Source organism: Phycodurus eques, chromosome 10, assembly GCF_024500275.1.
Source record: "Phycodurus eques isolate BA_2022a chromosome 10, UOR_Pequ_1.1, whole genome shotgun sequence".
Classification (NCBI taxonomy): Eukaryota; Metazoa; Chordata; class Actinopteri; order Syngnathiformes; family Syngnathidae; genus Phycodurus; species Phycodurus eques.
This window is the reverse complement of record NC_084534.1, coordinates 16,321,986-16,349,976: the sequence shown is the minus strand read 5'-3', so window position 1 is coordinate 16,349,976 and position 27,991 is coordinate 16,321,986. Positions and strand designations below refer to the sequence as shown.

General features: G+C 41.1%; 1 protein-coding gene across 5 annotated transcripts; it reads right to left on the bottom strand.

Annotated features, from left to right (window-relative positions):
- Window positions 1-13: 13 nt before the first annotated feature.
- Window positions 14-27,719, bottom strand: LOC133408614 (FYVE, RhoGEF and PH domain-containing protein 5-like). 5 transcript variants are annotated; one of them, XM_061687694.1, is made up of 21 exons: window positions 27,656-27,719; window positions 19,906-22,108; window positions 14,958-15,111; window positions 13,108-13,166; window positions 13,007-13,037; window positions 12,482-12,633; window positions 12,176-12,332; window positions 9,916-10,006; window positions 9,790-9,840; window positions 8,988-9,046; window positions 7,726-7,797; window positions 7,474-7,542; window positions 5,250-5,333; window positions 4,308-4,387; window positions 4,108-4,204; window positions 3,887-4,024; window positions 3,638-3,740; window positions 1,552-1,688; window positions 1,324-1,449; window positions 1,065-1,222; window positions 14-718 (listed from the first exon to the last, which is right to left on the bottom strand). In XM_061687694.1, the coding sequence occupies exons 2-21, from the start codon at window positions 22,041-22,043 to the stop codon at window positions 682-684; spliced, it is 3,993 nt and encodes a 1,330-aa protein (XP_061543678.1). In that variant the 5' UTR covers window positions 22,044-22,108; window positions 27,656-27,719; the 3' UTR covers window positions 14-681. The 5 variants fall into 5 exon arrangements, with proteins under 5 accessions (XP_061543678.1, XP_061543675.1, XP_061543677.1 ...); XM_061687691.1 differs by lacking the exon at window positions 27,656-27,719 and adding an exon at window positions 22,750-22,852; XM_061687693.1 differs by lacking the exon at window positions 27,656-27,719 and adding an exon at window positions 22,750-22,852 and having other exon boundaries at window positions 1,351-1,449.
- Between the last annotated feature and the right edge of the window lie 272 nt (window positions 27,720-27,991).

Genomic DNA, 27,991 nt, shown 5'->3' with positions numbered 1-27,991 from the left:
CATTTTGTGAGAAGAGATCATCATTATTTTAGTATATGTAGTTTTTCTGACATTTTCGTTAGGTGGTGTGCCGAGAGATTTTTCTACTGTAAAATACTGTATGTGCCTTGGCTCAAGCAATGATATGTTCCACATCAAAATGGATAAGGAGTTTGACTTCTTTTATGAAAGTACAGCTTTTCTGATGGAGTCATTTTTCCAACAGTGCAAAAAAGTGAAACAAATATTACAGTACAAGACAATACTTCAGATGCTAAATTGTATATAAATGAAACAAGTTGTTATGTTAATACAGTCATAAAGAATATAAACATCAAGGGGAAGACTACATTTTCTAAAAAAAGCCTTATTAGGAGGGCTCTGCATTCGTCAGTATTTTTTCTCACCCAGTTAAACAGTGACAATAACCCACCATGCCATGCCCTGGAGTCAGTTAGTGTGCCGATCGGCTGGCAGGTATTTGGGTCAGAGCTTCATGTGGTGCACAGCATCACACCTGCTGCAAGGTTGCAACAGAAAGCAAAAGTGTCTCCCAGATCGCAAAGAACATGGTGTCTTTTTCAATACTTTCCTGCAGTATTGGCCACGGACGTTCCAGTTTGCAGCCATAATCAAGTTTTCTTTCCCCTTTTTGGCCCCACAGTTTGTTGTTGTTTTATGGAAGGGTGGCATGATCTGCTCCTATAAAACTGTGGCTTCTTCCATGGCGTTGACCCACCTGTGCGAGGAGCAGGTTTTACATGAGGAAAGACTTCTTATAAAATTAGAAAATGCTACTCCCTGACAAATGTGTGCTAATACTGAAGCTGAAATGCCAAATAAAGACATGAATTGAGAATTACAAATTAGCATACAGCAGTGCCTTAAGATACAAGTGATGTGACTTACAGGTTTTTCGAGATGCAAGCCATCATTCGGCTGTTTTTTTTGCTTTGACTTGCTAGCAAAAACCTATGATGCGAGTGGTGTATGGTGGAATTTCAGTAAAGTGAGTACCAACTCCTTGCCAGAAGGCTGATGGCCATTGTCATCATTTGAAGTGAAGAAGTGCGAATGTTTCTCACCTCTGGGCTGTGTAGTTGTCCTCTGCTTTAAACGTGTAGTACAAAGTGTTTTTGTGATAAAGTTGGAACACATTGGAGGCGTCATCATCTCCTTGGTGGTTGTCTGGTAGCTTCACCGTGAAGCCCAACAAAGGCAAACTCTCTGAGGCCACCTTCTCCTGCAAATGCAACATCACAATGTACATAACAGTTCATATTCCATTGAATGCGTTTTAAAATGTTCTATTCAGGTTGAAGGGGAGTGCATGTGTCCCCTCACCTCTTGGCCCCTGTAGGTGTAAAGCACCTTGTCTTTTAGGAGGAACCACAGTCTCTTCCAGTTCCTCTTGCTCTTCTTGCTGCGATGGAGACTGCCACTGATGGAGCCCTCATCGGACACAGTCATCTGCGGAAGGAGTTTCAGCGTAGCTGTCATTCTGTTTATTATCACTGTGTCTGTGTCTCTTGTGCACAGACAACAATCCAAATCTAGGTGGGCAATGTGTACCTGGTCGAAGGTGAGCATGCCTTTGCGATGCCTCCAAATGTTTGGAGGGTGGATGCTTTGGAACACAGAGGAGAGCGGACGAGTGGAGCGGCTCACACGAGGGCTGCTCTTTGCTGGGACGGTGCACGTGTCTTCTCCTGCAGTGTAGAAGACACTTTTTAAACAACTGCGTGTCAAAGTGAAATGGATAATTCACTTCTTTAGAATGAATAAGAGTACAGTTGTGCTCATAAGTTTACGTACCCTGGCAGAAATTGTGAAATATGGGGAAAATATAACTGATGAGTAAACGGGGACAATCTCCTTTTCTTCTTTTTTGGTATGTTTTGTTTAATGACCGTGCTATTCTGAAATGCCTTACAGTTTAATTTGAATCCCATTAAAAAAAAAAAAAAAAAAAGTGTTTTGTCTGAGCGTTCATGTTTTCTTTAAAGAATGGTGCACATCTTACAAGTTCAGCCAGGTATGTAAACATAAGCACAACGGTATGTACACCATATCACCAATAATTTACTTAACTAACTTAAAATTGAACTTAAAATCATATGTATTTGCAAATGTTAATCACAGTACTTACAAGCTTCTGGTAATATTACATGTAAATGTTTTTTTTTTTGTGTGCGTGTATTTAAGATTGGATGCACAAATTTCCATATGCATTCACCAGCCATAATATTAGGGACACCGGCACACAATTTACAAATATAATAATGAAAAATGTGGACATAATTAATACATAATGCCTTAACTAATGTGAAAGTTGTAGTAGCACTGCATCTAAGAGGGGTTTCCATCCATCCATTCGCAACACTGCTTATCCTGTTCATGGTCGCGGGGTGCTGGAGCCTATCCTGACTTCGGGCGAAAGGCGGACTACACTCTGAACTGGTCGCCAGTCAGTTGCCGGGCATACATAGACACAGACAAGCATTCACATTCACACCAACATTAAGTGGGAACTGAACCTACGCTGCCTGCATCATCCATCCATCCATTTTCTGAGCCCCTTATCCTCACTAGGGTCGCGGGCGTGCTGGAGCCTATCCCAGCTGTCATCGGGCAGGAGGCGGGGTACACCCTGAACTGGTTGCCAGCCAATCGCAGGGCACATACAAACAGACAACCATTCGCACTCACAGTCACGCCTACGGGCAATTTAGAGTCTCCAATTAATGCATGTTTTTGGGATGTGGGAGGAAACCGGAGTGCCCGGAGAAAACCCAAGCAGGCACGGGGAGAACATGCAAACTCCACACAGTCGGGGCCGGGGATTGAATCCGGGTCCTCAGAACTGTGAGGCTGACGCTCTAACCAGTCGGCCACCGTGCCGCCCTGCCTGCATCAAAGTCAGGCAAATGTACCACTAGACCATCAGTGACTAATAGGGGTTTCGAATATTGTACAGTATTTTCCATACAGTATTTAGCTTCATGAGTAGGGAAATAATATTATTAGAATATAGAAATGATATTATTTACAGTAGAAGATGGCTATATGAGAAGATAATAATGTCCAGTTTTTGTGTGACACTGTAAATTTTGATTTCACAATATGCTTATTAAATACTCTTTTAGACCTGCACTGCTCCTCATATAATCAGCAATTTTTTTGGCACATCTTGTCCTTTACTTTGGACATTATTTTAGAATTTACATTTTTAAAAACCTTATCACTTGTATTATCAAATAATTCTTGCACCTATGCATAATACCTTGTTTTTACTGTGATTTTAATAGTATATTGTAACCATTTTTAATGGGTGCCAGACTTCTGTTTAGGATAAATAAAGTAACTCCCTAACAGCTCTCAGCACAATGTGCACTCCATTGCAAATTACAACCACAATAATGAACATTAATTAATACGTTAAGCACAACAAGTCATTATTATTTGTAAGGGCACCATTTTTCATACAACTCTTTTATTGGATCTCATTAATTAATGAGGTGAAAAACACCCTAGCAACGTTATGTATCTTTACAGCTCCTTCTAGTGTTCACAAGAATAATAGCAGTTTTCGCCTCAAGTCACCAGTGAGAAAAAGGCGTGGTAGTGCTCCTAATTGTAATAGCGAGTAATTTCACACCTCTCTTCTTGAGCTCGTTGTAGCAGTGGTCACACACTTTGGTCAAGCGCTCCTTCATGTACTTGAGTGGATATCTGTTCTTGGAGCAGCTCCTGCAAACAATCTGTGCCACCAGGAGGAGGATACCCACCATAGGGAGTATATTATATATATATATATATATATATATATATATATATATATATAAACAAACATGGACATATAATATGCACTATTATTACTAGGCTTATTATGTGCATTGCCACTCACCCTCCCACAGCTGTGGCAGTGATGTCTACGGAGAGTCAGGCTGAAGTCTGACGTGCAGTTCATACACATCATCACTTGGGACACTGGAACAAGCGTGGGGGGCTTTTCTCCTAAGGTGACACGCAGACGATCTCTGGCCTGGACACACAGATTTGTACGTTCATCCCAGTATATGGCGTAGTATAGTATTGTGACATAGTGAAGGAGTAATTCTTGTTTACCTCCCCTGAGCAGTCGTTGAATAGCACAGACCCTCGGTTGTGTTCACTCACAGCGCGACTCAAAGTGTAAAACCAGTCCTCCCTTTCAATGAAGGAGCTGTCAAATAGTACACAAAACTCTCACTACATAAAGTATTTAAAATAACACAAAGTTTCATTTATTTTCACTGATGATCATCCAATGATCATTCATCACCTACCTTGCAGACAAAGTGATGGAGATGTCAGTTCCCTCCATCCGCAGTGCATGTTGGACATTTTCTATAATGGGTTTACTAACCTGGGCAATCGACCCATGACATCAATGAATGGGGATAAAAACATCAGATAAGCACACAATGTGAGTGAGAAATACTCATTGTAAAATAAAGTAACATTTGCATTAAAAAACTAGAGAGAACCTTGGGATTAGTTTTCTGGAAATATTTGAACTTTTCATGAGGATTACTGATATCCATCCATCCATCCATTTTCTGAGCCGCTTATCCTCACAAGGGTCGCGGGAGCGCTGGAGCCTATCGCAGCTATCTTCCGGCAGGAGGCGGGGTACAGCCTGAACTCGTTGCCAGCCAATCGCAGGGCACACATAAACAAACAACCATTCGCACTCACATTCGCACTCACCATTCGCACTCACATGCACACCTACGGGCAATTTAGAGTCTCCAATTGATGCATGTTTTTGGGATGTGGGAGGAAACCGGAGTGCCCGGAGAAAACCCACGCAGGCAAGGGGACAACATGCAAACTCCACACAGACGGGGCCGGATTTAAACCCCGGTCCTCAGAACTGTGAGGCAGGACCTGTGTTCAATCCTCGGTCCCGCCTGTGTAGAGTTTAGATGTTCTCCTCGTGCCTGCGTGGGTTTTCTCCGGGCACTCCGGTTTCTTCCCACAACCCACAAACATGCATGGTAGGTTAATTGAAGACTCTAAATTGCCCAGTGTGAATGTGAGTGTGGATCGTTGTTTGTTTGTATGTGCCCTGCGATTGGCTGGCAACGAGATCAGGGTGTACCCCGCCTCCTGCCCGAAGATAGCTGGGATAGGCTCCAGCACTCCCGCGACCCTTCTGAGGATAAGCGGCTCAGAAAATGGATGGATGGACAGATGTAAAAAACATACAGCATATTTTTTTTTACCTTCAACCCAGTGAGTGACAGAGTGTTCTTCAGTCTGTATTTGCCATCCTGTTGTGGGTAAGTGTAAAGTAACATATCATTCATCTAAAAACACAAAGAGAAAAAATAACAAATCAATAGATTGGCAGTAGAAACACTCTGTTTCATGCAGAACAGTGAATATCACTATTTATTTATAGCCCAAGGAATGCAAATGTAAAACCACTGTATATTTCAGAAACTGCAAGGGAAGCTATCCTCCATTAGGTGGGAGTGTAAACTCTTGTATTGGATCTCAGTAGCTTGTGACTTTGTACCTTATGTCTTGGCTGGTGTGTACACTCAAGGCTCTTTTTCCTAATCTAGCACGTAGAAATTTAGCACACACTTTAATCATCTGCCACACATCATTGTGATCTTTTGATATGTATAAAAATGTATACACTTCGCTGTTAACCTTTGTATTATATCAAGTCGGTGTGAGTTTTAGTGTTATGAAATTCGAGCTCCAGCAGGCATGTTTTATTATGCTGTTAATAATAAGAGCTGATAAAACTTGATCACCGTCAAGGTAGAAATACTAGCACGGTAGAAGACAGACACAACAAACCTTTCTGAGCATTCTTTAAGTGTTTTTGAGTCCTGACAACATATTAAAAACAACTTGGAAGAAGGAAAAGTACTGAATTTTAATGTTGGTATCATTTCTCCGAAATAAGAACATATGGAAATTCGACCATAGTTCTTTGTTTTGCTTTCACTGAAAGAGTGACTCGTACACTAATGAATATATCAGCAGACACCATTAGAGCTCTATAGGTAGCTGTAATTTTGGTCTCAGTGACTAAGTATCTAGTTTTGCTCTTCCCTGTGCTGTCAGTAAATAAATAAATAAATAAAGTGTGTCAGGAAGTCAGCATCCAGAAACATCCTGTCAGGAAACTCTGCTCTTAATAGAGCAGTCTGCACAAAGAAGTAGGCCAGAGGGAAAAAGGTCTGGCTACTTAAGTCTTTGTATGTACATGACCACGGTTTCTTCATAAAGCAAACAGTGGTGCCTTGACTTACGAGTTCAATTCGCTCTGTGACCACGCTCGTAATGCAAAGCACTTGTATTTCGAATCATCTTTCCTCATTGAAATGAATGGAAATCCCATTAATCCTTTAAAGCCCACAATAAAATGCCAACCAAAATATTGTAATGGGTTTACGAATAAGAAATATAGCAGTTTACATTATTGTACTTAATAATAGCATACAGTAATAACATAATTTAACACAATGCACAGAATTAAAAGTTTGTTTATCATGATTAAGTCATTGTGCAGCTCCTTCTAGTCTTTCAGATGTTTTTCGGATATAATAAAGAATATATGCATATGAATAGTTACATTGTCTGCCTACATGTGTTGCTGTACAATTTGTGTATACTTGTTCAAGTATACGTTGCTGAAAGAGATATAACACTCCCACTATCGATGATATCCGTTAGCCCATCTATGGTGTTTTGCATTGTGTGTTCGTATTAGCTAGCGGACTTTCCGAAGACAAAATCCATCCATCCATCCATTTTCTGAGCCGCTTCTCCTCACGAGGGTCGCGGGCGTGCTGGAGCCTATTCCAGCTATCATCGGGCAGGAGGCGGGGTACACTCTGAACTGGTTGCCAGCCAATCCCAGGGCACATACAAACAAACAACCATTCACACTCACATTCACACCTACGGACAATTTAGAGTCTTCAATACCCCGCATGTTTTTGGGATGTGGGAGGAAACCGGAGTACCCGGAGAAAACCCATGCAGGCACGGGGAGAACATGCAAACTCCACACAGGCGTGGCCAGGATTTGAACCCCGATCCTCAGAACTGTGAGGCGGATGTACTAACCAGTCGGCCACCGTGCCGCCTGGTTAAATACACATTGTGTATTTCTCTTTGCTTTGTTTAGTTTGACAGTAAACCCTCAATTGGGGATTGGAACAAACAGCTTGCAGCAAGCACTGGGCCTCTTTTTTGACAAAATGTCACTATCTCACAAACAGCTGCTTGTTGTGATGTGAGTTGAGCCTCAATTTTTGCTCACAGGTGAACACAAATAAATCTTACGAGCAACGGCTCGTATCTTGAAAAACTCCCAAGTTGGGTCGGTCAAAAGTCAAGGTACCACAGAACAATGGAATGTAAATGTTAGTATTTGCTTGGCATGGGAAACTAAGCATGTCTGTTTAAAGTAGTAACATTCACCAAAAACAGGTGACGAGGTTGTCGACTCCTCTTGCTGACCTTCATCAGGGTGCCCTCCTTCACAAACACCTGGTACGAAGAAACACACCAAAAATGACACACACAATTATTAGTCACTTAGTGATTACTGTTATTAATATTGTTTCAACTCAGGCCAAAAGGGGATTCCCAGCTGAGTCATTGTGCAAAGGCCAAAAGGGGAGCGGCCCACCAAGTGTGGACTGAAACAATACAATGTTATGAGATTCATACCCGACCAGGCTGCAGCAGGTCCCGCTGGCCGTGAACACTGTACTCGATGTTGACCAGACGCAGTAAGTTCTCCTAACACACACAAATAGAAAATAAGACAAATACGAATGTGGAGCTTTTACCATTACCTTCACCGAGGAAGTTAATTTGCCATTTACTGTGTCATCAAAAACTTCTTACCAGTAATTATGTTTCTCAAAATTTACTGGACGGCGGCACATTTAATTGTGGTGCAGCATCAACTAAAGGTAATAAGGTATTGTAATAAGTAATAAGGCAGGGTATAAGTATGGGGTAAGGTATAGTAATAAGTAGTAATATTAATAAATGAGATGCATCTGCAACACAAATCAGGCTCTAATACATTGACAGACCATCAGTGGAGTCCAAAACAACTTCTCTCAGAACTGATGACTTCAGAGAAAGGCGTCCATGGGGTCTAGCTGAGTTCTGTTGTAGCAAATCATTTTATTTGTACTTTTAGGTTTATATTGCTTTCTTAAAACTTCCTTTGGCCTGCTCCCTTTTGGAGGTGAGGTCACATCCAAGAACTCAAAACAAGAGCAAGTTGTTTTTTGTAGCTGTGATTTTCCAAATGTGAGTCTTTGTTTGGCTTGCTCCTTGACTCAGAACAAAAGACCAGCTCATGGGAGAGTCAAGCAGAGAAAGGAGCTGTGCATGTGTCAGTTCCCAGCAGTAGAGTATTGTTGGAGGTAACATTGTGCTCAGCGTCCTACCCAGTCAGTGTGTTGAGCCATGAAGACACTCACATTCTTCATTTAGGAAATAAATCACTTTCTTGTTCTCCATTTTTTTTTTCTTTTTAGTATTTCTGCATAGAAACAGCCATGTTGTCTTGTCTTGGTGAAACTCTCCCATTTGATCATTTGCCAGCATGCAAATGAGCCAGCCACAATAAATGCAAAGTATTGAATATATTAATCAGCCACTTCAAAGCAACACCTCTCTTTTACTAAAATTCTAAGTGAATGATTATTTGCTTAAAAACAATAAAGTTTATCAGTTTGAACATTAAATATATTGTCTTTGTAGTGTATTCAATTAAATATAGGTTGAACATGATTTGCAAATCATTGTATTCTGTTTTTATTTATGTTTAATACAACGTCCCAACTTCATTGGAATTGGGGTTGTACATGAATGACAAAGGCCTTAGAATAATCCAGATTTGTCAGAGTCAGAACATGTGTAACCAGCATTCAGTCAAATCATCTTTAAAAAAAATATGACATGATACTCACCCCGTGTCTTAAACTGTCATTTGCCTGGTCTGCAATGTCTGCCACAATCACAACAGCAGCTGAATGAAGAATAGCAAAAGGAGGGAAAAAAGAATAGGAACATTACATGTCATGCCTGCATTAAACGTGTAAGCCACTGGGGAGTAAAGCTAAAGGTTAACTTTGATTGTCTAATGGGCCATTTAGGTTAGAAAGCACATGCTTCATTCTTATATACAGTATTCTATATATTCTCTCCTCTTTGCTCTGTGTTGGTCTCCGCCAGCTCTTACAGTACGGGACTGTTAAATCCTCTATGTTGTATGAAGGGAAGTCAGTAAGAGTGTTCACCTGCTATTTGGCAGACCTGACAGTGTCAGAGCCCTGCACTTGGTTTATTATTGTGGTGAAGAACTACTACTGTGGTGAAGAATTGCACCACCAAAATGACAAAAATAACCAAAATATTAGAAAAAGCACTCATTATGATGCAGTGCAATTCTAAACCACTGGGAAACTACGACCACAGTAACAAAGCAATTGCATGGCTCTTCATCACAGATTCTTTTATGCATGAAGCACCTTGTTTACTTGTTTGCTGCCACTGCGATGATTTCCAGTCATAGCAAAAATGACCACTGGTGGCTCACCTTCTTTCTAGTAAAGTCATCTAAATTGGCTCTCTCAAGGCCACCTCTCTATGCCAAATGAAATAAATTCTCCATAAAGTCACGGGCAACAACAATCATACACAGGCCAGTAAGACTCCCTTGTGAGCAACAGCTTGTGTCCATACTGTCTTTGTTCAGCATGTTTATTGTACCTTGGGTGTCCTCATATTCTTGCGAATCAGGGGAGAGGTTGTTCAAGTAATCTGAAAGCAAGAGTGAAGAATAAGTTTACTCATAGAATGAAAAAGAAAACTTTTTTTTCTTAATAAGTGCAGTACCTGTAAGGATCATGCGGTACTGAGCAACACGCACAATCACCTGCAGGAGTTGTTGCTTGAGAGAAACAGTTTGGCCAGATGGACTCTGCTGCTGTGAACACAAAACATCCTCTCTGTAGTGCTGCAGTTACACCAGAATTCTACATTAACTGTGGACAGTAAAAACAGTTTCAGCCTGTGTGCTGAATGTGCAAAAGAAATATTCTTCAAACAAACAGAAACATTTCAGACAGATTTTACAACGACACACTATTTCAGCTCAGACAAATGGCAGAATTAAACAAGAACTAGGACCGATGATATACAACTACAGTACTTCCATCCATCCATTTTCTTTAGTGCTTGTCCTCATTAGCCTATCCCTTGCACTGGTCACCAGTCAACTGCCGGATCATATAGAAAACAACCATTCAGACTTACAGTAAACCTATGTGCAACTTAAGAGTCTTCAATTAACCTAACATGTAACCTGTACAAAAATAATACACGTAAAGGCATCTACTTGTGAAGGGAAAAGCAGGCGTCCGTTCAAAGTTAATGACGCACCCTAGGAGCATGGTTTCTGTTAGCGCTCAGGCCACTATTTGAGGAAATGCAGGATTATCATGTTTGCAGTCGTGTAGAACTACACTGCAGTGCATTGAGAGTTGTTTCTAATGGTCTGCCCCCTCTTATAGAGCTCAGTAAGGTGACCAACATATTAGGAACACCACCCAGTATACTTCTACTCTACAGCAGACCTTAGAATCATTTGGGGACAAATACTGTTACTGACTTGACTCCAGCCTTTTACAATAGTACAACTACCCATCATCCAGACTTTAATGCTTTCCAAGTTCATATTTCATTTATATTTGCATTCACTTACTTACACATTTTTCACAAAATAAAAAAGACAAAACTACAGTTTATATTGTATGTCTTGGGGACTGCATTGTTTGCCACTGAATAAGGGCAGAGGGCTGGTGCAGAAGAAAGGCAGCAAGGAGTGACACACCATTCTTCAGGGTTGAAAGACCTTTACAACACAGGAAAGTCAGTAAGCACGTGTATGTTGAAATGTCAACTGCATTAAAAGCAAGCTGTTACTGAACTAAGCGAAAAAAGCACAGTTGAGTGCTACCCTCTGAGGTTCTGGGGGAAATTCAATTTTATTTTTTTTGCGTACCGAGGAAGGATGAACTTTGTATTGTTATGTAGGCAGTACACAAGTGGTGGGCAAAGGATGGCCTGGGGGCCACAAACAGTCAAAATCAAATGTGGCCCTTGAGCACAAATGTCTGCAACCCACCTCTGATCTTGACTAGTGTTTCCCAACTTTTATATGTCCCAAAAAAAGTATTTACTGTATACTGAAATATGTTATTAATATTTTACTCACAAATGTACTTATTCAGTGTGAAATCTTGGCCTGTTTTAGTGAACACAGAGCTGATTTAATTACAGGAAGGCAGCAACGACATTCATCTATGAATGGCAATATGAATACACAGGATATTATACTTTCTGCCATCTAATGGAAGAACATTTAATTGTTCTACCTGTCAGTTCACATCACTGAAATAAATAAAGAGATATTCTTTATGAATAAATAATCATTTTCTGACAAATAAAGTCAAATGTGATCATTTCCCCGCGGCACCTCTGATGACCTCTTACAGCACACTAGGGCCTGCTGGAGCCTATCCCAGCTATCTTTGGGCGAGAGGCGGGCTACACTCTGAACTGGTCCCCAGCCAATCGCAGGGCACATCTAAACAAACAACCATTCACACTCACATTCACACCTATGGGCAATTTAGTCTTCAATCAACCTGCCACGCATGTTTTTGGGAGGAAACCAGAGTGCCCGGTGAGAACCTTAACTCTAACCCTAACGCAGACACGAGGAGAATATTGAAACTCCACACAGGCGAGGCCTGGATTTGCACCCTGTTCCTCAGAAATGTGAGACAGATGTGCTAACCAGTCATCCACCGTACTGCTTTGTCGACATTCATTTTATATGAAAAAGTATTGGGACACCTGGCCATCACATTGAACCAATGTCCATTCATCCAGAATGTTCACAATCTATGTTCTAGTTCACCCCAAAGGTGTCTGATGGGTTTGAGATCTTCCACACAATCTCATCCAAGCATGACTTGGACACAGTCATCCTGGAAGAAAGGGGAAAAGGCCATTCCCCACACTGTTCCCACAAAGTTGGAAGCATGCTTAACTGAAGTACTCCTCAATTATGTGTCGGGCATGCACTGACCTCAAACTGGTGGACGATGGCCGCAAAGGCAGCTGAGGTTCGACAGCTCTCCTCCAGTAGGTTCATACTTCGGTCGTAGTGTCCAATGTAGGTGGTAAAGAGCAAGAACTCTGCCTTCCTGGAGAGGAAGATGTCTGCGATCCTCTGGCACTCATCCCTGCAGTGACAAACAGAGGATGAGGGGAACATACATCTCAAGCTCTCTGAGCACCATTAGTATGTGCAATGAAAGATGTGGAAATTCAATCAAGACGTGACATACTGCATAAAGTGTGTGAATGTAATTTGAACAGTCGCACGTCTCACCACTGCCGTGTTCGATTCTCCAGCTCGGTGAGGATTGTGCGGTGTAGGAGGTAAACATCAGGCAGCTCATTGAGAACCTCACAAAGTCTTTTTTCATCCAAAACAGGCTCTCCATCATCCCCAACTGCGGACCCCACTGCTTCCCGAAAGTCCTGTGGCACAGGGGGGTGGTTTATTTATTTAAAAAATTTTTTAAGAAATGTCGAATGAAGGCACACTTTTCTTTTGTGTATTTTCACTTCCTTTGTCTGCAGCAATATAGGTTGTCTGGGTCATTAAGCTAACTAGCAGAATTAAAAGGAAGTGAACCTAACTCGTTAAGCCCTCATTAAAAAAAAAATGCAGCTAACATCGGCAATGAGTCTCTTCTAGTGTTCCTAAATGACAATAAATTCAAAATAAAAGGAAAAAGTATATTTCCATTTGATGTTCCTAAATCGGAACTTTTGCTTTCTAAGCAGAGGGACATTTTTGAGGTGAGTAACGCCAGGAAAAAAAACCCAAATGAATTGATCAATCACTTACTTCCTGGAGAGACTTGAGTGCTTTTACATGTCTATGAACAGAAAAAAAGAAAGATTTGAGCAGGAACACAATTGAGTTTGAATGATGATGAGGTAACTTACAGTCTCTCAGTATCCAGTAGATCCATTGCGATGTAAAAAGCTCGGGATCGACCATCGATCTGTAAAGGTATGCATATGGATTGTAACATTTAATTGTTACCAGCCCAGCATAGAAGTAGGAAATGTATACTTTGGCTCCCATCCTAACATAATATGGTCCACAAGCGGACATAAAAAGGTAAATAATAACGGCCTTCGGATTGCAATCCTGTTGAAATTATTTAAGGCATTTTACAGGTCCTGTCCCAAACTCGGTCAGTAGTACCCATTATAACATTAGAAAAATCTTGCCCCCAACACCAGTTCTACCGAGCAGCACGAAATTGCGTGGACGTGTCTATTGTAACATGACACATAAAAACAAGGGCCGACATTTGCCCGAAATTGAACAGAAAGTCAGTCATTTTGTTTTGAATCCACCAGTTTAGGAAAATTCCATAGTTGGTGCTTGAGTGAACTCTGCCGAGGGATTTCGCCCAAATGAGCTCTGATCGGCAGCAGGTATACTAGACTGTTTGGCAACACTAAATTGCAAAGCTTTTTTTGTCTAGGCCAAGGATAGGCAAATTACGGCCCCCGGGCCACATCCTGCCCATTGATCATTTCAATGCGGCCTGCCAAAGATTGGTACAGAATTGCCCAAATCATATCAAATTCATGACTACATTCATTTGACCTTATCCTGTAATGCCCAGTGGGGCCACCCGGTTGTGCTGCAATGCCGAGTGGTTCCACCAGGTTGTCCTGTAATGCCCACTGGTTCCCCCAGGTAGCGCAGTAGGTACAGTGATACATTGACTTGACTTTGGCTGTTCTGTTTTTAGTCTGCTACTGCTCTGAACCCTTCTTCAACCATGAGTGGGCCAAAGAAAAGGAAAGTCGACAGTGAGTACCAAGTGTTTAATATAGAATGGACTACTAAATTATTTTTCACTGAAGTCCGGTCAAAGTCTGTATGTCTAATTTGTTAAGAAACCATTGCGGTTTTAGAGGAATATAACATCAGCCGTCACTTTTCTACCAACCATGCTGATTATGCTAACAGCCAATCAACACAGGAACTGATGGCTCCAGGTCAGCGGTTAAAATCAAGCTTGCAGGCTCAGCAAAAGACCTTTATCTGACAAACTGCTATCCAAGATTCAGTCACACAAGACCCTGAAACAGCGCCACGAGAGCTGCAAATGGACCTGATTGATTGCCAAGTGATACTGTCTTAAAAGAGAAGTTCAACTCTCAAACTCAGTGAGTTTTATTAAGCGCAGACAAATTTCCAAAAATCTGGAAGCCTTTTTTTTTGTAAGCATCGGGTCCTGGCTTGCCTCGCCTGTCAAATTTTAAACGTCAATGTGGCCCCTGGCCAAAATGTTTGCCCACCCCTGGTCTAGGCCCTTTAATGGTTTGTTTTTTAATTTAAGCATCAAACTTGGATTCTCCATAAAAAAGGACGTTGCAACCAAAGAAAAACAGCCGTGGATTCTTGCATTTGTAGCAAAGCATATCTAGCTGATGGTGCTGTGTTTTGGAATAATTTCAAGTGTGTGACTGATTTGGATTGTCTTCTCCACTTCTGTTCTCTGCTGTATGGTTCAGGGGAGCAATCCGTCCCAAGTTGCTGAAGAAATGTTTGTTGGGCTTGCCTAGCAACAACTCATCAACCAAACGTGACAAGACCAGGACATGACAGCAATTGTGTTGACCTGTACTGCTATGCTGCCATCTGGCATACATCTTATTGATATTACAATTCATAATAAATAACCTCAATTTAAATAGAACACATTCTTTTTATGGATTCGTTTAACTTAAGTGTAAATAAAAGACTGTTGTTGTTCTTTGCCCAAATGTACCTGTCTGTCATAGTTGGTTTCGCCACCTGCGTCTTCCTCCTCGGAGGTGCGTCCGCCATCTTCATTAGCTGCTGTGTGTCCATTGACAGCACTAATCGGTTTACTTTGTGGACCAGCAGGTATTGCACACACTTTGTAGGCTTCTGTATAGGCGCTGCAGAGACAGAGTGATGCATACAGTACTTTGTTTGTCGTCATAGGTGGATTGAGTTTGCAGCCTGGGATGGATGGCATTAATTTTACAAAGTGAAAATATTAATATGATGAAATTGTTTTAAGTTATGATTCGCCAATCACCCTTGCTTATCCCATTCTGATTAGATGCAATATGCATTTTGCTGCCCTGTACTTGTGACACGTCATATGTAATGACAATAAAGTTGAAGCAATCTAATCTAATCTAAAATTATTTTGAAAAAAATACTGATTTATCCTTTGGGACATTTCAATAATGCTTAAAGGCAAAAAATGTAGGTCTTTATATTCTTTATTCACGCTAAAAATTAAGCAACACGCCAAGCTTCATATTCTCTCTGCTGATTTAGGATCTGTAATGCAAAAATATGTCAAGTTACAAGAATAAAGTCTCAAGAAAAGATACAAAAATATAGTTTGAGTCCGCCTTGACAAGATTCAAGATGCGGGTATGATTTTAATACTATGACTTTATTTTTAAAAAAAGGACTACTATTGTATAATTTTTAGTTTTTCTTGTAATATTATAAATTTAGTCGATACCAAAATAATGACTTTATTATTGTATAATATTGAGTTTTTTCCTCATAATATTATGACTTCAGATTTAGTTTAGGTGGATTAAAAGGATAATTCCAGTATAAAAGCATTGACCCTCCCTCGGATTGTTTCGTTTTAATGATTCATAAACATAACCAAAATTAGGCTTGAGATGAAACCATAACATTAGGTATACCTACTGAAGCCAATGAAAACTGGTCCATTTGTACAGTTTAAAAGTCTTTATTCTTATTGGTTTTTACTATGTATAACTGCAATGCCTCATATTTATTTTTTCCTCTGTAAGCTAAACGAGATCACCACATGATTAGAAACAGTTGTGAAGTTCTACGCCTCAGCAAACTACACAACAATCTTGTATATACATTACTGTAATGCCAGAACTTTGCTATAATTTTGCAATAACTCTTATACTGATCTCATTATTTTGTCCAGGTGTGCAGGTGTGAAGTGTCCAGTGGGTTTACGTGATTAACGTGCAAATGATTAACAAATCAGATCATTTTTATTAGCCATCCAAGTCCTTCGTGATCCCTCATGTTGAAATATCACCACAATAAACATTTTGAGTGTTCGAAGCGAGTGTGAATAGTTGAAACGCTGCAACTTTACTGCGACCAATAAAGTGGCTTCAGCAAGGCCTGGAGTGACAACTGCACTCAAGAAGTAGAGTCTATTGGCCCTCCTCTACGGGGAGCCTTGGCCGTATGTGCTCATTGGCTGCAACTCGACAAGGAGTATACGCCATATGCAAATAAACTGCCTCTTTACATTACAGCGGTGATGCAATTGTGATCACGGCAACCATTAGTGGATTTCAACCCCACTGAGATGCAAATGAGCCACATATGAACAACATATGTGAGCATCATTACAGCGTCATGGCTCATTACTGACTGCCAGATCAATCTTTGGAAGAGGTACCCAAAGTTGCGCAATGCTCAAACGACATGTGGACACTTTCTATATTTATTTATGACTCTGGCACTTCCTAAATGTGGACACAGAGCAAAACATACTGCCATAAAACCCTTAAGGAGAGACAAACTATTCATTCTCCTTCTAAAGCAGCTGCTAATAGTATGCTTTCAGGCTATTGCACAGCTAAAGTAAACTAGACTAGCACAGAACTTTTTAAGAGACCTCATGTACTACACTATGCAAAAAGTAAAGTGGCTCCTTCATTTACGAGAAACCTGACATACAGTACAAGTTTTTCGATATACGAGCCAGTGCTCTGCCGATTTATTGCAAAACTTTGAGATATGAGCGCTAGTGTGTTATGTTGTGATGATATGTTGGCAGCAAACTCAACTCACACCACAACAAGCAGCAGTTTGGCAGATAGTGAATAATTGTTCAAAAAAGAGGCTTCAAAGCTATTTATTGTCACTCCAATGTCACTCCACATAACTTTGCCTTAGGGAAAGACCGTAGCTTAATGCTAACATACGATGCAAAATGTCATAGTAAGGTCGAATGAATAGCATCGATAGATGTGGTGTTATAACTCTTTGAGCAACAGATATTTGAACACAAACGGTGCAGCAACACATGAGGACAGACAATATAATTATACTCATGGGCATATATTCTTTATCCTCTGCAAAAAAAGAACTAATATTACTGCAGCTTACTGAGTAAGTTGTGACCATCTTCTTTGTGTTTTTCTTTGTCTGTATTATATTGGCCCCCGGTGGCCAAGTCATGCACACCAGGAGCCAAAATGTGAGTGTGTAATGGATTAATGGCATTTCTATTCATTTCTCACAGAACGAGTATGGTCACGGAACAAATTTAACTTGCAAGTCAAGGCACCACTGTATTTTATTGAATTAACATAATTTTCAAGATTCCAATGCCCATCAACACTCACTTTTGTCCATTCATCCAGGTACATAGGTTTGCCTTTAAGTTTGCAGAATATGAAGTGTTTCTTATTCTTCTTCCCTGATGAAGACACGGTGAAAGCGCTACTTAGGAATGCCTACCATCTAGTGGTGAATGGTGTTATTATAACTTAACACTGTTCAGGTATGGTAGATGAAACATTTTTGTAATTTGAAAAAAATTAATGGCGGGCCCAGTCCGAGTGTGGGTGTGTTTCCCATCCCTGCTCTCAATTGTTCACAGGTGTGAATGTGAGTGTCAATCGTTGAGGACAATGAGGACAGGCGCCATAAAAAGTAGATGGATGAATCATGGATGTAAAAAGAACAAAAGATAGCTTTTAATCATTTTTCATTTACTAGATGTATTGACCATGACCGAAGTAAAATACGTCTTGTATTCAACATTCAATCGATGTAGCTGCACTACTAATTTAAGAGCTTTTTCTAGTGCAGACAAATCACGCTAGCGAGAGAAGAAAGCAGCAGAATGCAGGGAAGATGCCGAAATACAATCTCGTGTTCCAGAGTGTACCACAAAGAGAAATGGCTCCAAAATGCTTTGACTATTAATCATCCCAAGTGGACTGTATGACTGAATGGGCATTGCTAACAGGAATGCAGGGGAGGTTGGTTTAATGTCTGCACAGCATTGCTGATCATACCAATAAATGCGCTTTAAGCTATTTGTCGAACACACGCTTTATGAATCAAAACATCTCCACAATAACCAAGGGTTTCCTCTCCAAACAGGTGAGGAGAGAATATGTGCATTGTGGTATCACAATATGCATGCAAACGATAACCCAATATTCATGCAATGTGATCGTACAAGAATTCATTAAAAAAAAACATTAATAATTGGTTGTTGTGATGTTACTGTTTTTTCCAGCAATAGCTTCATGAGGCTACATCCCAAAACATTTTTTGAACTCTAAATTAAAAAGTTTTGAACTCTAAATTTAGGGATACGTTTCATGGGATGTTTAGCTGTGGAATTTTGTAAATATGACCGAAATTATACAGTATTTTTTTCAAATGACATGAATGTTCATGTCATAAAAATCATGAATGTTCAATAAAATGAATATTCTGTATTCCCTATGATTAATTCAGGAATTTTCTAACCATTTTTCACTGACAAAAGAACAATTCTAGTTCTGCACTTTTAATCTCATATACTGTATGCATAGAAATGTGATAGGCTCTTGCTATTCTATTAAATACAGGCCATAACTTTTGTATCTTTTGTATGACAACTCAGGCTTAGTAAGTAGTATATAAAATAGAACACGAGACCTCAGTATTTTTTTGCTTATTCTTTGGCTTTTCAAGGAATTCTTGCAAAACATATTGCAAAAAAAGGAGCATTTTGTCCACTTGGAGTTGCCATCTTCACGTTCTGCTGTAGTATTCTATGACTGAGCTTGTATGACCTAAAAAGGCGGGGACTGGCCTGGTTGGTGACATGGTCATCAGTGAATGAGAGTGTAGAGTTGGCTGGCTGTTGATTGGCTAACCCGTTAGCTATTGGAGTCAGTATGTGTTTTGAGTGACTCGGCATGGGTTGTGGCCATTTGCAGATTGTGTATGAATGTGCTTATTTACCTGTTTTTTTCTTAACGTTTGTTCAATACGATTCAAAGTGCAGGAGCGGCTGTGTCTTTTCTTGACCACTTGCGGGGTAACTACAATACCTTCTAAATAGCGATGGTAGGCTACACTAAATTAGCTAACATTGATACGTTACCTTGTGTTGGTGATCGTTGATGTGCTGTTGGCACACGTTGCACTTTATCTTCCTTAAGTGTAAAATAATCCCAAACTTATCACCATCACGCCATTTTATTTCTACACGGACACGGTCTACAGTAACAGTTGCGTTGCCGGGGGAGTGGGAGGGGGGCGTGTGAGACCCTGAAGAACATGATTTGCCGTACTAGAACAAAGGGGCGCACATTTTCGTCTTCTTCCTGGGGGGTTCGTAACAGAAAACAATTGAGAAGCACTGAGTTAACCTAACATGCATGTGTATGGGATGTGGGAGGAAGACCCACAGGAAAACCCACACAAGCACATGGAGAACATGCAAACTACACACAGGAAGGCCGGAGAGCTTATACGCAGCACCTCATAGCTGTGCAACACATGTTCTAACCACTAGTCCACTTTTCTGAAATTTCCATTCGCTCTTATGGGAAAATTGTATTGAAATTTGAACAAATCAGAGCTTTACAAAAGGATCATGTTCAACCTCCCTCTCTAACTAACCTCTATAATTCCACAAAGACTCAACAACTCACCTCTCTGCTTCCTGTACAGAGGACTTGGTCTTGACATCAAAGCCAGGGAGGCTACTCATGTCCACATAACCATCCGTCTCATTGGCAGACGACAGCACCCGCGTGGGACGCTCAAAGAAGTCACCCAAAGGCCGCGGTCGCACCGGCCTCCACTGCGGGACCTGAATATTCTCATAGTCCGAGTTAACAGCAGGAACATTTTCATAGTCGGAGGTATCTGCATTGGGGAAGGAGATGGAGCGAGGCTTGGTTAGGGGCAGGGGCGAGAAAGGCACACGGGAGCGCTCCTCGAAAGACTCCACCCGCACCACGCTGCGATTGAGGAAGGCCACGGAATTTCCTGTTCTTGTGGCGTTCGGATAGAACAAGAAGGAGGGTGCCGTCTCAGGTGACGCTTGAGGTTGGCAAGCAGAGTGATGGAGGAGCCGCGGAGAACTAGCAACGCTATGTCTATCCAGTTCTAGCAGTCTGCTAGTTGTCAGGTGGCTGGACTCTGTTGAGGACTCAGACGAGGACAAGTTGGAGGGCTTGCTCTCCACTTTACGCCTAAACTTCAGCATCAGGAAGCGCTTGATAGAGGATTTCTTCTCTCTGTTCTTCTCTGGGGAGTCTACGTCAATGAGGAGCGAGGGCGAACTCTTGGCAATGGGTCTCTTGGTGATGTATGCCAGCTCAAAAGGCGGCGGGATGTCCACCACAGATGTAGGTGTAGACAGGCCACTGGATGACAGAGCTGAGAATCTAGAGAACCTTCCACAAGGAGAGCCTTCAGTGTCTCTGTGGGCACACACAGGTGTGGATGTAGAGGAGGTAGGGTACAGGGGCAAATAATGAGGTTTTGTGTAGACCTTCAACATGGGGCTGCTACTCAACACGGGTCCTTTCTGACTGAACCTGGGTCCATGGACGAGGTGCCCTCCTGCCTCGCTGTTCATGTGATGTGACATGGAGCGAGAGCGCATTTCCGATGTGGTCCTCCTCAAAGGGAACACATTTTCACCCTCGGAGCTATCATCTCCTGGATCCTCATAAAGGAGATCATCACTTATGTCTGTGTCAGTGGCGTCATCGCCCACACCGTGCCTGAAGAATTCAGACTTTCCTGGTACAATCAGTTGGTTTCCCGCAAAAGAGGCGGACAGTGAGGTATCAGAGTTGCAGAGCAGACGGAAATTGGGTTGACAATGCATACGATTCAACAAGGCATCCAGTTTGTGCTCTTCACTTGTAACAGACCTACTCCTCTGGTATCCTACAGGGCCTTTTTGGCCTTGACTCATGTGGTATTTCCCTGCTAAGACACCACATTGCCTCTGGGGTGAGAGTGGACTGCCTTGTACACCACAAGCTTTATTATGATTTGGGATCATCTCGCGCTTGATAATGTTCTCCGGAGACACATAATAGGGCTCGTGGCTTTGACAGTCCTCCAAAGCAATGTGCCTCTTAGCTTCATGACTGATCTGCTTCTGGTCACTAAAACAAATGTCATGGTCTTCCTCAATTGAACTGAGCTGCAGGTTTGCAGCATTTTTGTGGTGACCCTTAAGGGTTTTACAGGGGGTTACGTCATCAGAAGTGGGTGCTTGTTGGCTGGGTTCACTAAGGAGATCATCAGTGAGCGACTCGGCTGTGTCGCCCAACTCTTCTCGCCTCAGCGAGATCTTCTTTATCCCGGCCCCTTTTTCCTCATCCACGCTGTTAACGGAAATATCTCCCATTGAGAGGCCGTCCGTATCGGCCAGTGCCTCGCCCGCGTCCTCGTCCATGTCCTCCGTCACATCAGTGGTGTCGATCATCTCCACCGCCTCCTCAGAATCCATGGTGAGTCGGTCGCTGCTGGTCCACAGCGTGTCCAAGGAGTCCACTTCCTCTGTGAGGGCGGTGTCGGTTAGTCTCCAGTCCTCGTCCATCTTCGGAACCATCTCTTCTTCCTGGTCACGTTGGTTCTCTCTTGTGGTTGGTTTTGGTGACAACACTCCATCTTGGTCAGAAACCTCCTTGTTTAGACCTGTCACTCCATTGAGACCCCCATTACTGTATCCCTCTGGGAATCCTGATAGGAGAGGTTCCCTTGAATGGAGCTTCAGGATAGGTTTGGGGGCAACAGAAGGTTTGGGACCCCTGGCTGCGGACATTAGCGTCACACGGGCTTGACAAACAGGTGTTGGCTTTGGAGCGACACAGGCCTTGTGGGCGCAGTCTGAAGGAACAACAGGAAAAGGAAACGGTAAGATGATGTGCCTTAAAATAGAGTACGGCTCACTCGAGGGGTGTCCCTGAAACGTCAAAGTGTAATGCGTTTGTGCATATTAATTACAAGTTTCATGTCACTGTCAAGTTTGAAAGAATAGATTTGGTCCTTTAGGTATATTTTGAAAATGCTCCTGCACCCTTTGAGGAACAATAATAGAAAGGGATTTCCCTGAGTGGCTTCCTGTGATTCAAAGCTTCTTAAAGCAACTGCTCATGCATTGAGAATGCAACCACTGTACTGTATCGTATGTATTAGACAGTGACAAAGGAGGCACTGGAAATGTGATAAATGTGTTTCATTTAGGAAACTTCACCACTCTCTGGGGAGGACGCTAAGCATGGCTTTACTCGTAATTTCCATTGAAAAAGACAATTCAAGCGTCTATACAAAGAACTCATTCATATTGTTGTGAAATAAGCAAAGATAGCAATCGACTAAAACCAATGAGTTATTCAATGTTGCTAAACTCGCATTTTCTTCGAGGTTGACAAAACAAAAAAAACACCTGAAATACATAAACTTAAGAACTTCATACAGCAGTTGAGGAATTTATAATTACAAGAACGTCAATTAAAGCTTTAGCTTACCTGTGCTCATTTTGACGAAGCGAACGTCTCCCACATGTTGTCCAAAGAAGCAACTTTACACTAACCCAATGTGAAATATGACCACAAGAAGAAATAAAATGTTCCAATATCGTTTTTAAGGTGGGCAAAAAAAAAAACACCAAAAAAACCTCATCTTATGTTCGCTGTGTCCTCATCATTGAAGAGACGCCGCTGCTCTCCTCATGGTCACACACTAACTCCGGGTGTGCGCGCGCGTCCCGCGCGCGCGACTGCCTGTTTGTGTGTGCTAATGTTGAGCTCAACTACAATATTAAACTCACAGCAATTAACAAATCACACACATTTGACAACGACACAACATAATTATTTGAATAGTAATATAATTAATTAAGATTCAATTATAACCATTGATTTATTATTATTATTATTATTATATATATATATATATATATATATATATATATAAAACGCATGACTTATTTTACGTTGGTACCTTTCAATTATTTACTAACATACATTGATATGCAAGTATATATTCTGTACTTTCTAATCTTGTAATCATAATTATTAGCTTTTTTTCCCTGACTGGCTGGGAGAAATCACATGGCAGTAGCCAAATGTGGACCGTTGCCCTATTTACCACATATCACTTACTACAGTACATTCAAAACACAAATAATTCTACACATAACAGACACTCACAGATAAATAATGATAATGGTGCAGTGTTAAGAGAATGAATTTGTAATATTGAGAGGTAAAATGTATTTTTTTTAAATAAAGCATAGAAATATTTTTTAAAATGTTATCGTCTGTTATAGTTATTCGAATTCCTGCATGACTTTAAATGCAATATCCAGCAGCCACTGTCATGTATTCATCGTGCAATATCATCCACAGTTCTTATTTGTTGAAACTGTTTTGGAATATTACCACCTTATTCTCATAAACGTTTGTGTAATATAGTAAATGTATTGTTTATTTTTGTGGCATACACACAAATGTTGAGAATGTTCATACCACATTGTCATCGATATTTGGAAAACAACAACAAAAAGTTAAAATGAGTAATTGTGGCATATTTAATTAATAGGTGTAGTGCTTCAAATAAGCACCTTCAAATAATCTGCCTCCAAATACAGGAAGACATCAAATCAACATACATATGCATATGCTATGCTATCAGAGTCTACATTTTTGGATAATGTGCTTCCCTAATCCATTTCCATTTTCCCATAGAAATCTATACAAACACACACCTGATAGTCAGATTACCAAACAATCATCTTCATAACAGGAAGCTGCTCTCCCTGTTTCCTGTCCAAGCAAACCTCACATCCTTATAGACATGACATTCACATGTAAACAGCCCGAAAGGCAGTTGTGGCTCACCGGCAGTGAAGTCAGGCACATTGTTTTTTTTTTTTTTTTTTTTTAACTTACAGTATGTATTGTGGTTGAAACAAATGAAACCATTCCCAATGGCTCCCTAACAAATTACACAGTAGTCACATATGAATCAGCACAAGTCGGTTAAAACCCTGCAAATGCAATAATCCTTCACCGTGGCCTTAAACAGCAATGTCATGGGGGGGTTATTGACAGTCATAACGTGGCTCCACTTTTGACCCCCACTGGTTGGTGCAATCATTGTGTTTTTATACCAAGCCAGTAATTCTATCAGTATGTAATGACAGCTGAATTGAATTAAAGCGAATTCAAAGATTTGTTTCCAAATACATGTTTGAAAATCTGCGATTGGCTGGCGGGCAGTTCAGGATGTACCCCGCCTCTCGCCCAGAGCCAGCTGGGATAGGCTCCAGCAGGGCCGCGACCCTAGTGAGGATAAGCGGTACGGAAAATGGGATGGATGGATGTTTGACAAGAATTGCTGAAAATGTGCAAAGACTGAGAACTATATCGTACAGTACTCAGTTGTGGAGCTACTGCGTTAAACTGTTTTTCACCAGTTCACTTTTTTTTGACGCTGGTGTGAGTCCACCCTCTCTCACGATATGAGAACTTGAACGCCTTCATTCGTACCAGTGGTTATCATTTGCAGTTGGAAGTTACTTGACATTACTTTACTTTACTACTTTTTCTTTGGTATTTCCCCTTGGTATTTCTGAGAGAAATTGCCATTTCAATTCAACTCCTTTAAGCACAAACCCAAAGAGGAGGTTACGTTTTCATGCTTTCGTGCTTGCTTGTTTGTGTATGATCCTATTATATTCTAACAAGCTGCGAAGACATGGCAACGCGAAGCCTTGCACACAGTCCAGTTGGCTGTGATCCTTTAAACAGAACAGTGAGAATATAGCCTCTCTGGGAACAGTCTTCACTCCAAAGAGGAACAGGAAACAGAGGAAGTACTTCCTGCGGCAGCTTGAACAAGTGCAAACCCACCAGTGACGTTGTCATCTTTTTTTTGTAGATACTGTATTACCAGCTCCACCACCTCATTTGGCCTGCACACTGTGTGAATACTAGACTAACCTTCCCAATATCATGATGAAGCAGTTAACGTTTTGCCTTCAGTTTATGGAATCATCAACAAGGCTACATTAACAGACAAACCTTTGGAGGAAAAACATAAACTTTCTCTGATCATTCTCAACTGGCAAACTAGTATACATAGGAGTTAACCACTGTGTACTGAAACAAAACAAAAAAAGTGCATGCCATAGCAATAAATGGTGCTACGCCCTCTATGTCGTGTGAAAACCTCTAAAAGCCATTTTAGCCACTTGAGCCACTGAGAACTAAAATGCTCTAACACAAATTTTGTCGTTTTTCAGGAGCGTGAGTTGAAGTTTCGTGAGTTTCAATACAATTTGGAGCATTTATAGTATGGTGATTTATATGACAATGATTTATTCTTCTGGATGCTTCTTTTTACAGAAATTGTGGTTTTCCTTTAGTGTATTTTAAACATTGGTCAAATTTATCATTATTTGATGAATGGTTATAAATAACATTAAGGTAGAAAAGGTTCTTGAATTTTTTTTAATATCACAAAAACCTGGCATTTGAACAGGGGTGTGTAGACTTTTTATATTCTACTGTAAGTTGCGTGTCTGTCGAGTCGGCACGCAACCTTAAAGAATACATCTTGAGCTTTTTGGTCGTTTTACTATTGTTTAAGAAATTAAGAGTCAACATTGTTGGTTATGTATTCAGCACAGTAAAATGTATATCTTGTATGATCATGTTTATGCTGGTAATTAGTAACTATGCTTTCAGCTACATGCTATTTATGTTAGCATTTGCTTAATCAAAATTATTGTACGGTAGTACTGTTTGTAATTGATATATCCTTAATTATTGTACTGAGTGGTCAAACCACATTCATTTATTTAGTTTATGTTTATATTTTTCCAGATAATTTGAGTTAAACTTCAAATTGTTCCATTTCGGAAGAGTTCTACAGTAAGGTTTCCTCTGTGTTGTTTTATGAATAACTCTCTGATAGTGACAAACAAAAGAGAGGGTTACCATTTCTGTAAAGGCAGTACATTTTTTGCTATTTTTGCTATAGCTTTTGTTATGGCAGAAAGTATATAATTGACTTGTGACATTTGGTGTTGTGCCGTGAGATTTTGGGGAGGTAAAATATCTGCCTTGGCTAAATAAATGTTGGGAATCACTGACCTAAAGTGTGTCACACGTGTCAAACAATCAGGGTGGCTTTCAGACAATTAGTCGGTGGGCGGTCTCTCTCCGTGTCTCCTGTTTGCGTCAGGCGAGGAAGGAGCGTGTGTCCTCCTCTCTGCTGCTCGGAGGTTAAACAATAAGAGAGGCTTAAAAAAGGAACTCCATCTTGATATACTCCTTCCTGTCACTGTTTTGCTGTTTTTCACTCAAACTGGAGCAGGGAGGGTGGAAGTAGGATTGGTGCGCCACCTTAAAAGATCATAAGAATGAACCCCTGTGGGCTTACTTTAAAGGGAACATATGATTAAACTTGACTTTATAATGTTTAGTATAGAAATAATTAGGTCCCTATTGTATCTGTAGAAATTATTTTTATTATTAGGGCCCAAGCAGTGACCTGCGAGATTTCTTCCGATTGACCTCAAACTTGATCAGTACCATCTCAACAGCTGGGACATTAAAAGTTATCAAAAGCTTTTTTGTCCGACGTTCTTTATGCCGGTGGCAGCTCTTCAACCGTAGCTTTTCTGAGGTCGCCGAAAACAGAACATGGTGACAGTTCATCAAAGACCTATTTGCGCTACGTAGCACCTACGCCTACGAAACAAGGAAACAAAGAAATGAGGAAACAAGGAAATTGGGAAACGAGGAAACAAGGCAACAAGGAAACGAGGAAGCAAGGAAAGGAGGAAGCAAGGAAATGAAACACAGAAACAAGGAAACGAGGAAACAAGGAAACGAGGAAGGAATCAAGGAAACAAGGAAGGAAAGAAACAAGGAAACAAGGAATGAAGGAAACAAGAAAACAACGAATCATTGTTCCTCAAGGGCCTGATTATAGCTGCTCGAAGCTCGAGTTATTAATTATAATTACTTATCCTTTGTGTATTTTCATTGAAGAATGTTCAAGACACCTGGGGCCTCGTGTACAAAAGGTGCGTACGCACAAAAACGTGGCGTACGTTCTTTTTCATGGCAAAGGTCAGATGTATCAATGACCGTGGAAATGTGCGGTGCCTCACGCCAACTGCATGGCTGGCGTACGCACGTTTCTACAGCTTTTGGTGCTTTGGCGACACTTAGAGGTGATGCTGGGAAACTGTTATCATAAATCTGCACATCACATATGCTGATGTGCTTCTATTTGAATTCAAATGTTTTTTACAAATACCATACATACATTTACCCCTGAACCTTCCTCTCATAGGGCTGAGTGTAGGTTGCTGTATGAACACATTTGTTGTGAGTTATAAAAATAAATGGTATTTACCTTGGGGGTAATCAGAGTCAGCAACGTCCTCCCATCACCCCTGAGAGAGCAGTGTCACCCACGATTGCAGCGATTCTCTCCTCGAACAGGGTGAGGCCCTCCGTGCCGGTTGTTCCGGCTGTTTTGGCCAAACTTTGGCGGTGGCAGCTGTCCTCTGCTTCACATCCACCTTAGTGTCTGACCACTTCTTTTTTTGTGTGCGCTGTTCTGACTCAAGAGCGTTGGCATCCGCACACATGCTGTGCCACTCACTCCTCTTTCGCTTGTTGTTAACGCCGGAGGACAGCGTGCCAAAAGACGATTTTCCTGCGTGCAACCACTTCATTGAGCAACTTC

Excerpts from the sequence above, each read along its gene's own strand:
- LOC133408614 (XM_061687691.1), bottom strand. Across the intron at positions 1,689-3,637 it reads CAACGAGCTCAAGAAGAGAG|GAGAAGACACGTGCACCGTC; the intron begins GTGTGAAATTAC and ends TCTACACTGCAG. Across the intron at positions 719-1,064 it reads GACAACTACACAGCCCAGAG|GTGGGTCAACGCCATGGAAG; the intron begins GTGAGAAACATT and ends CTCCTCGCACAG.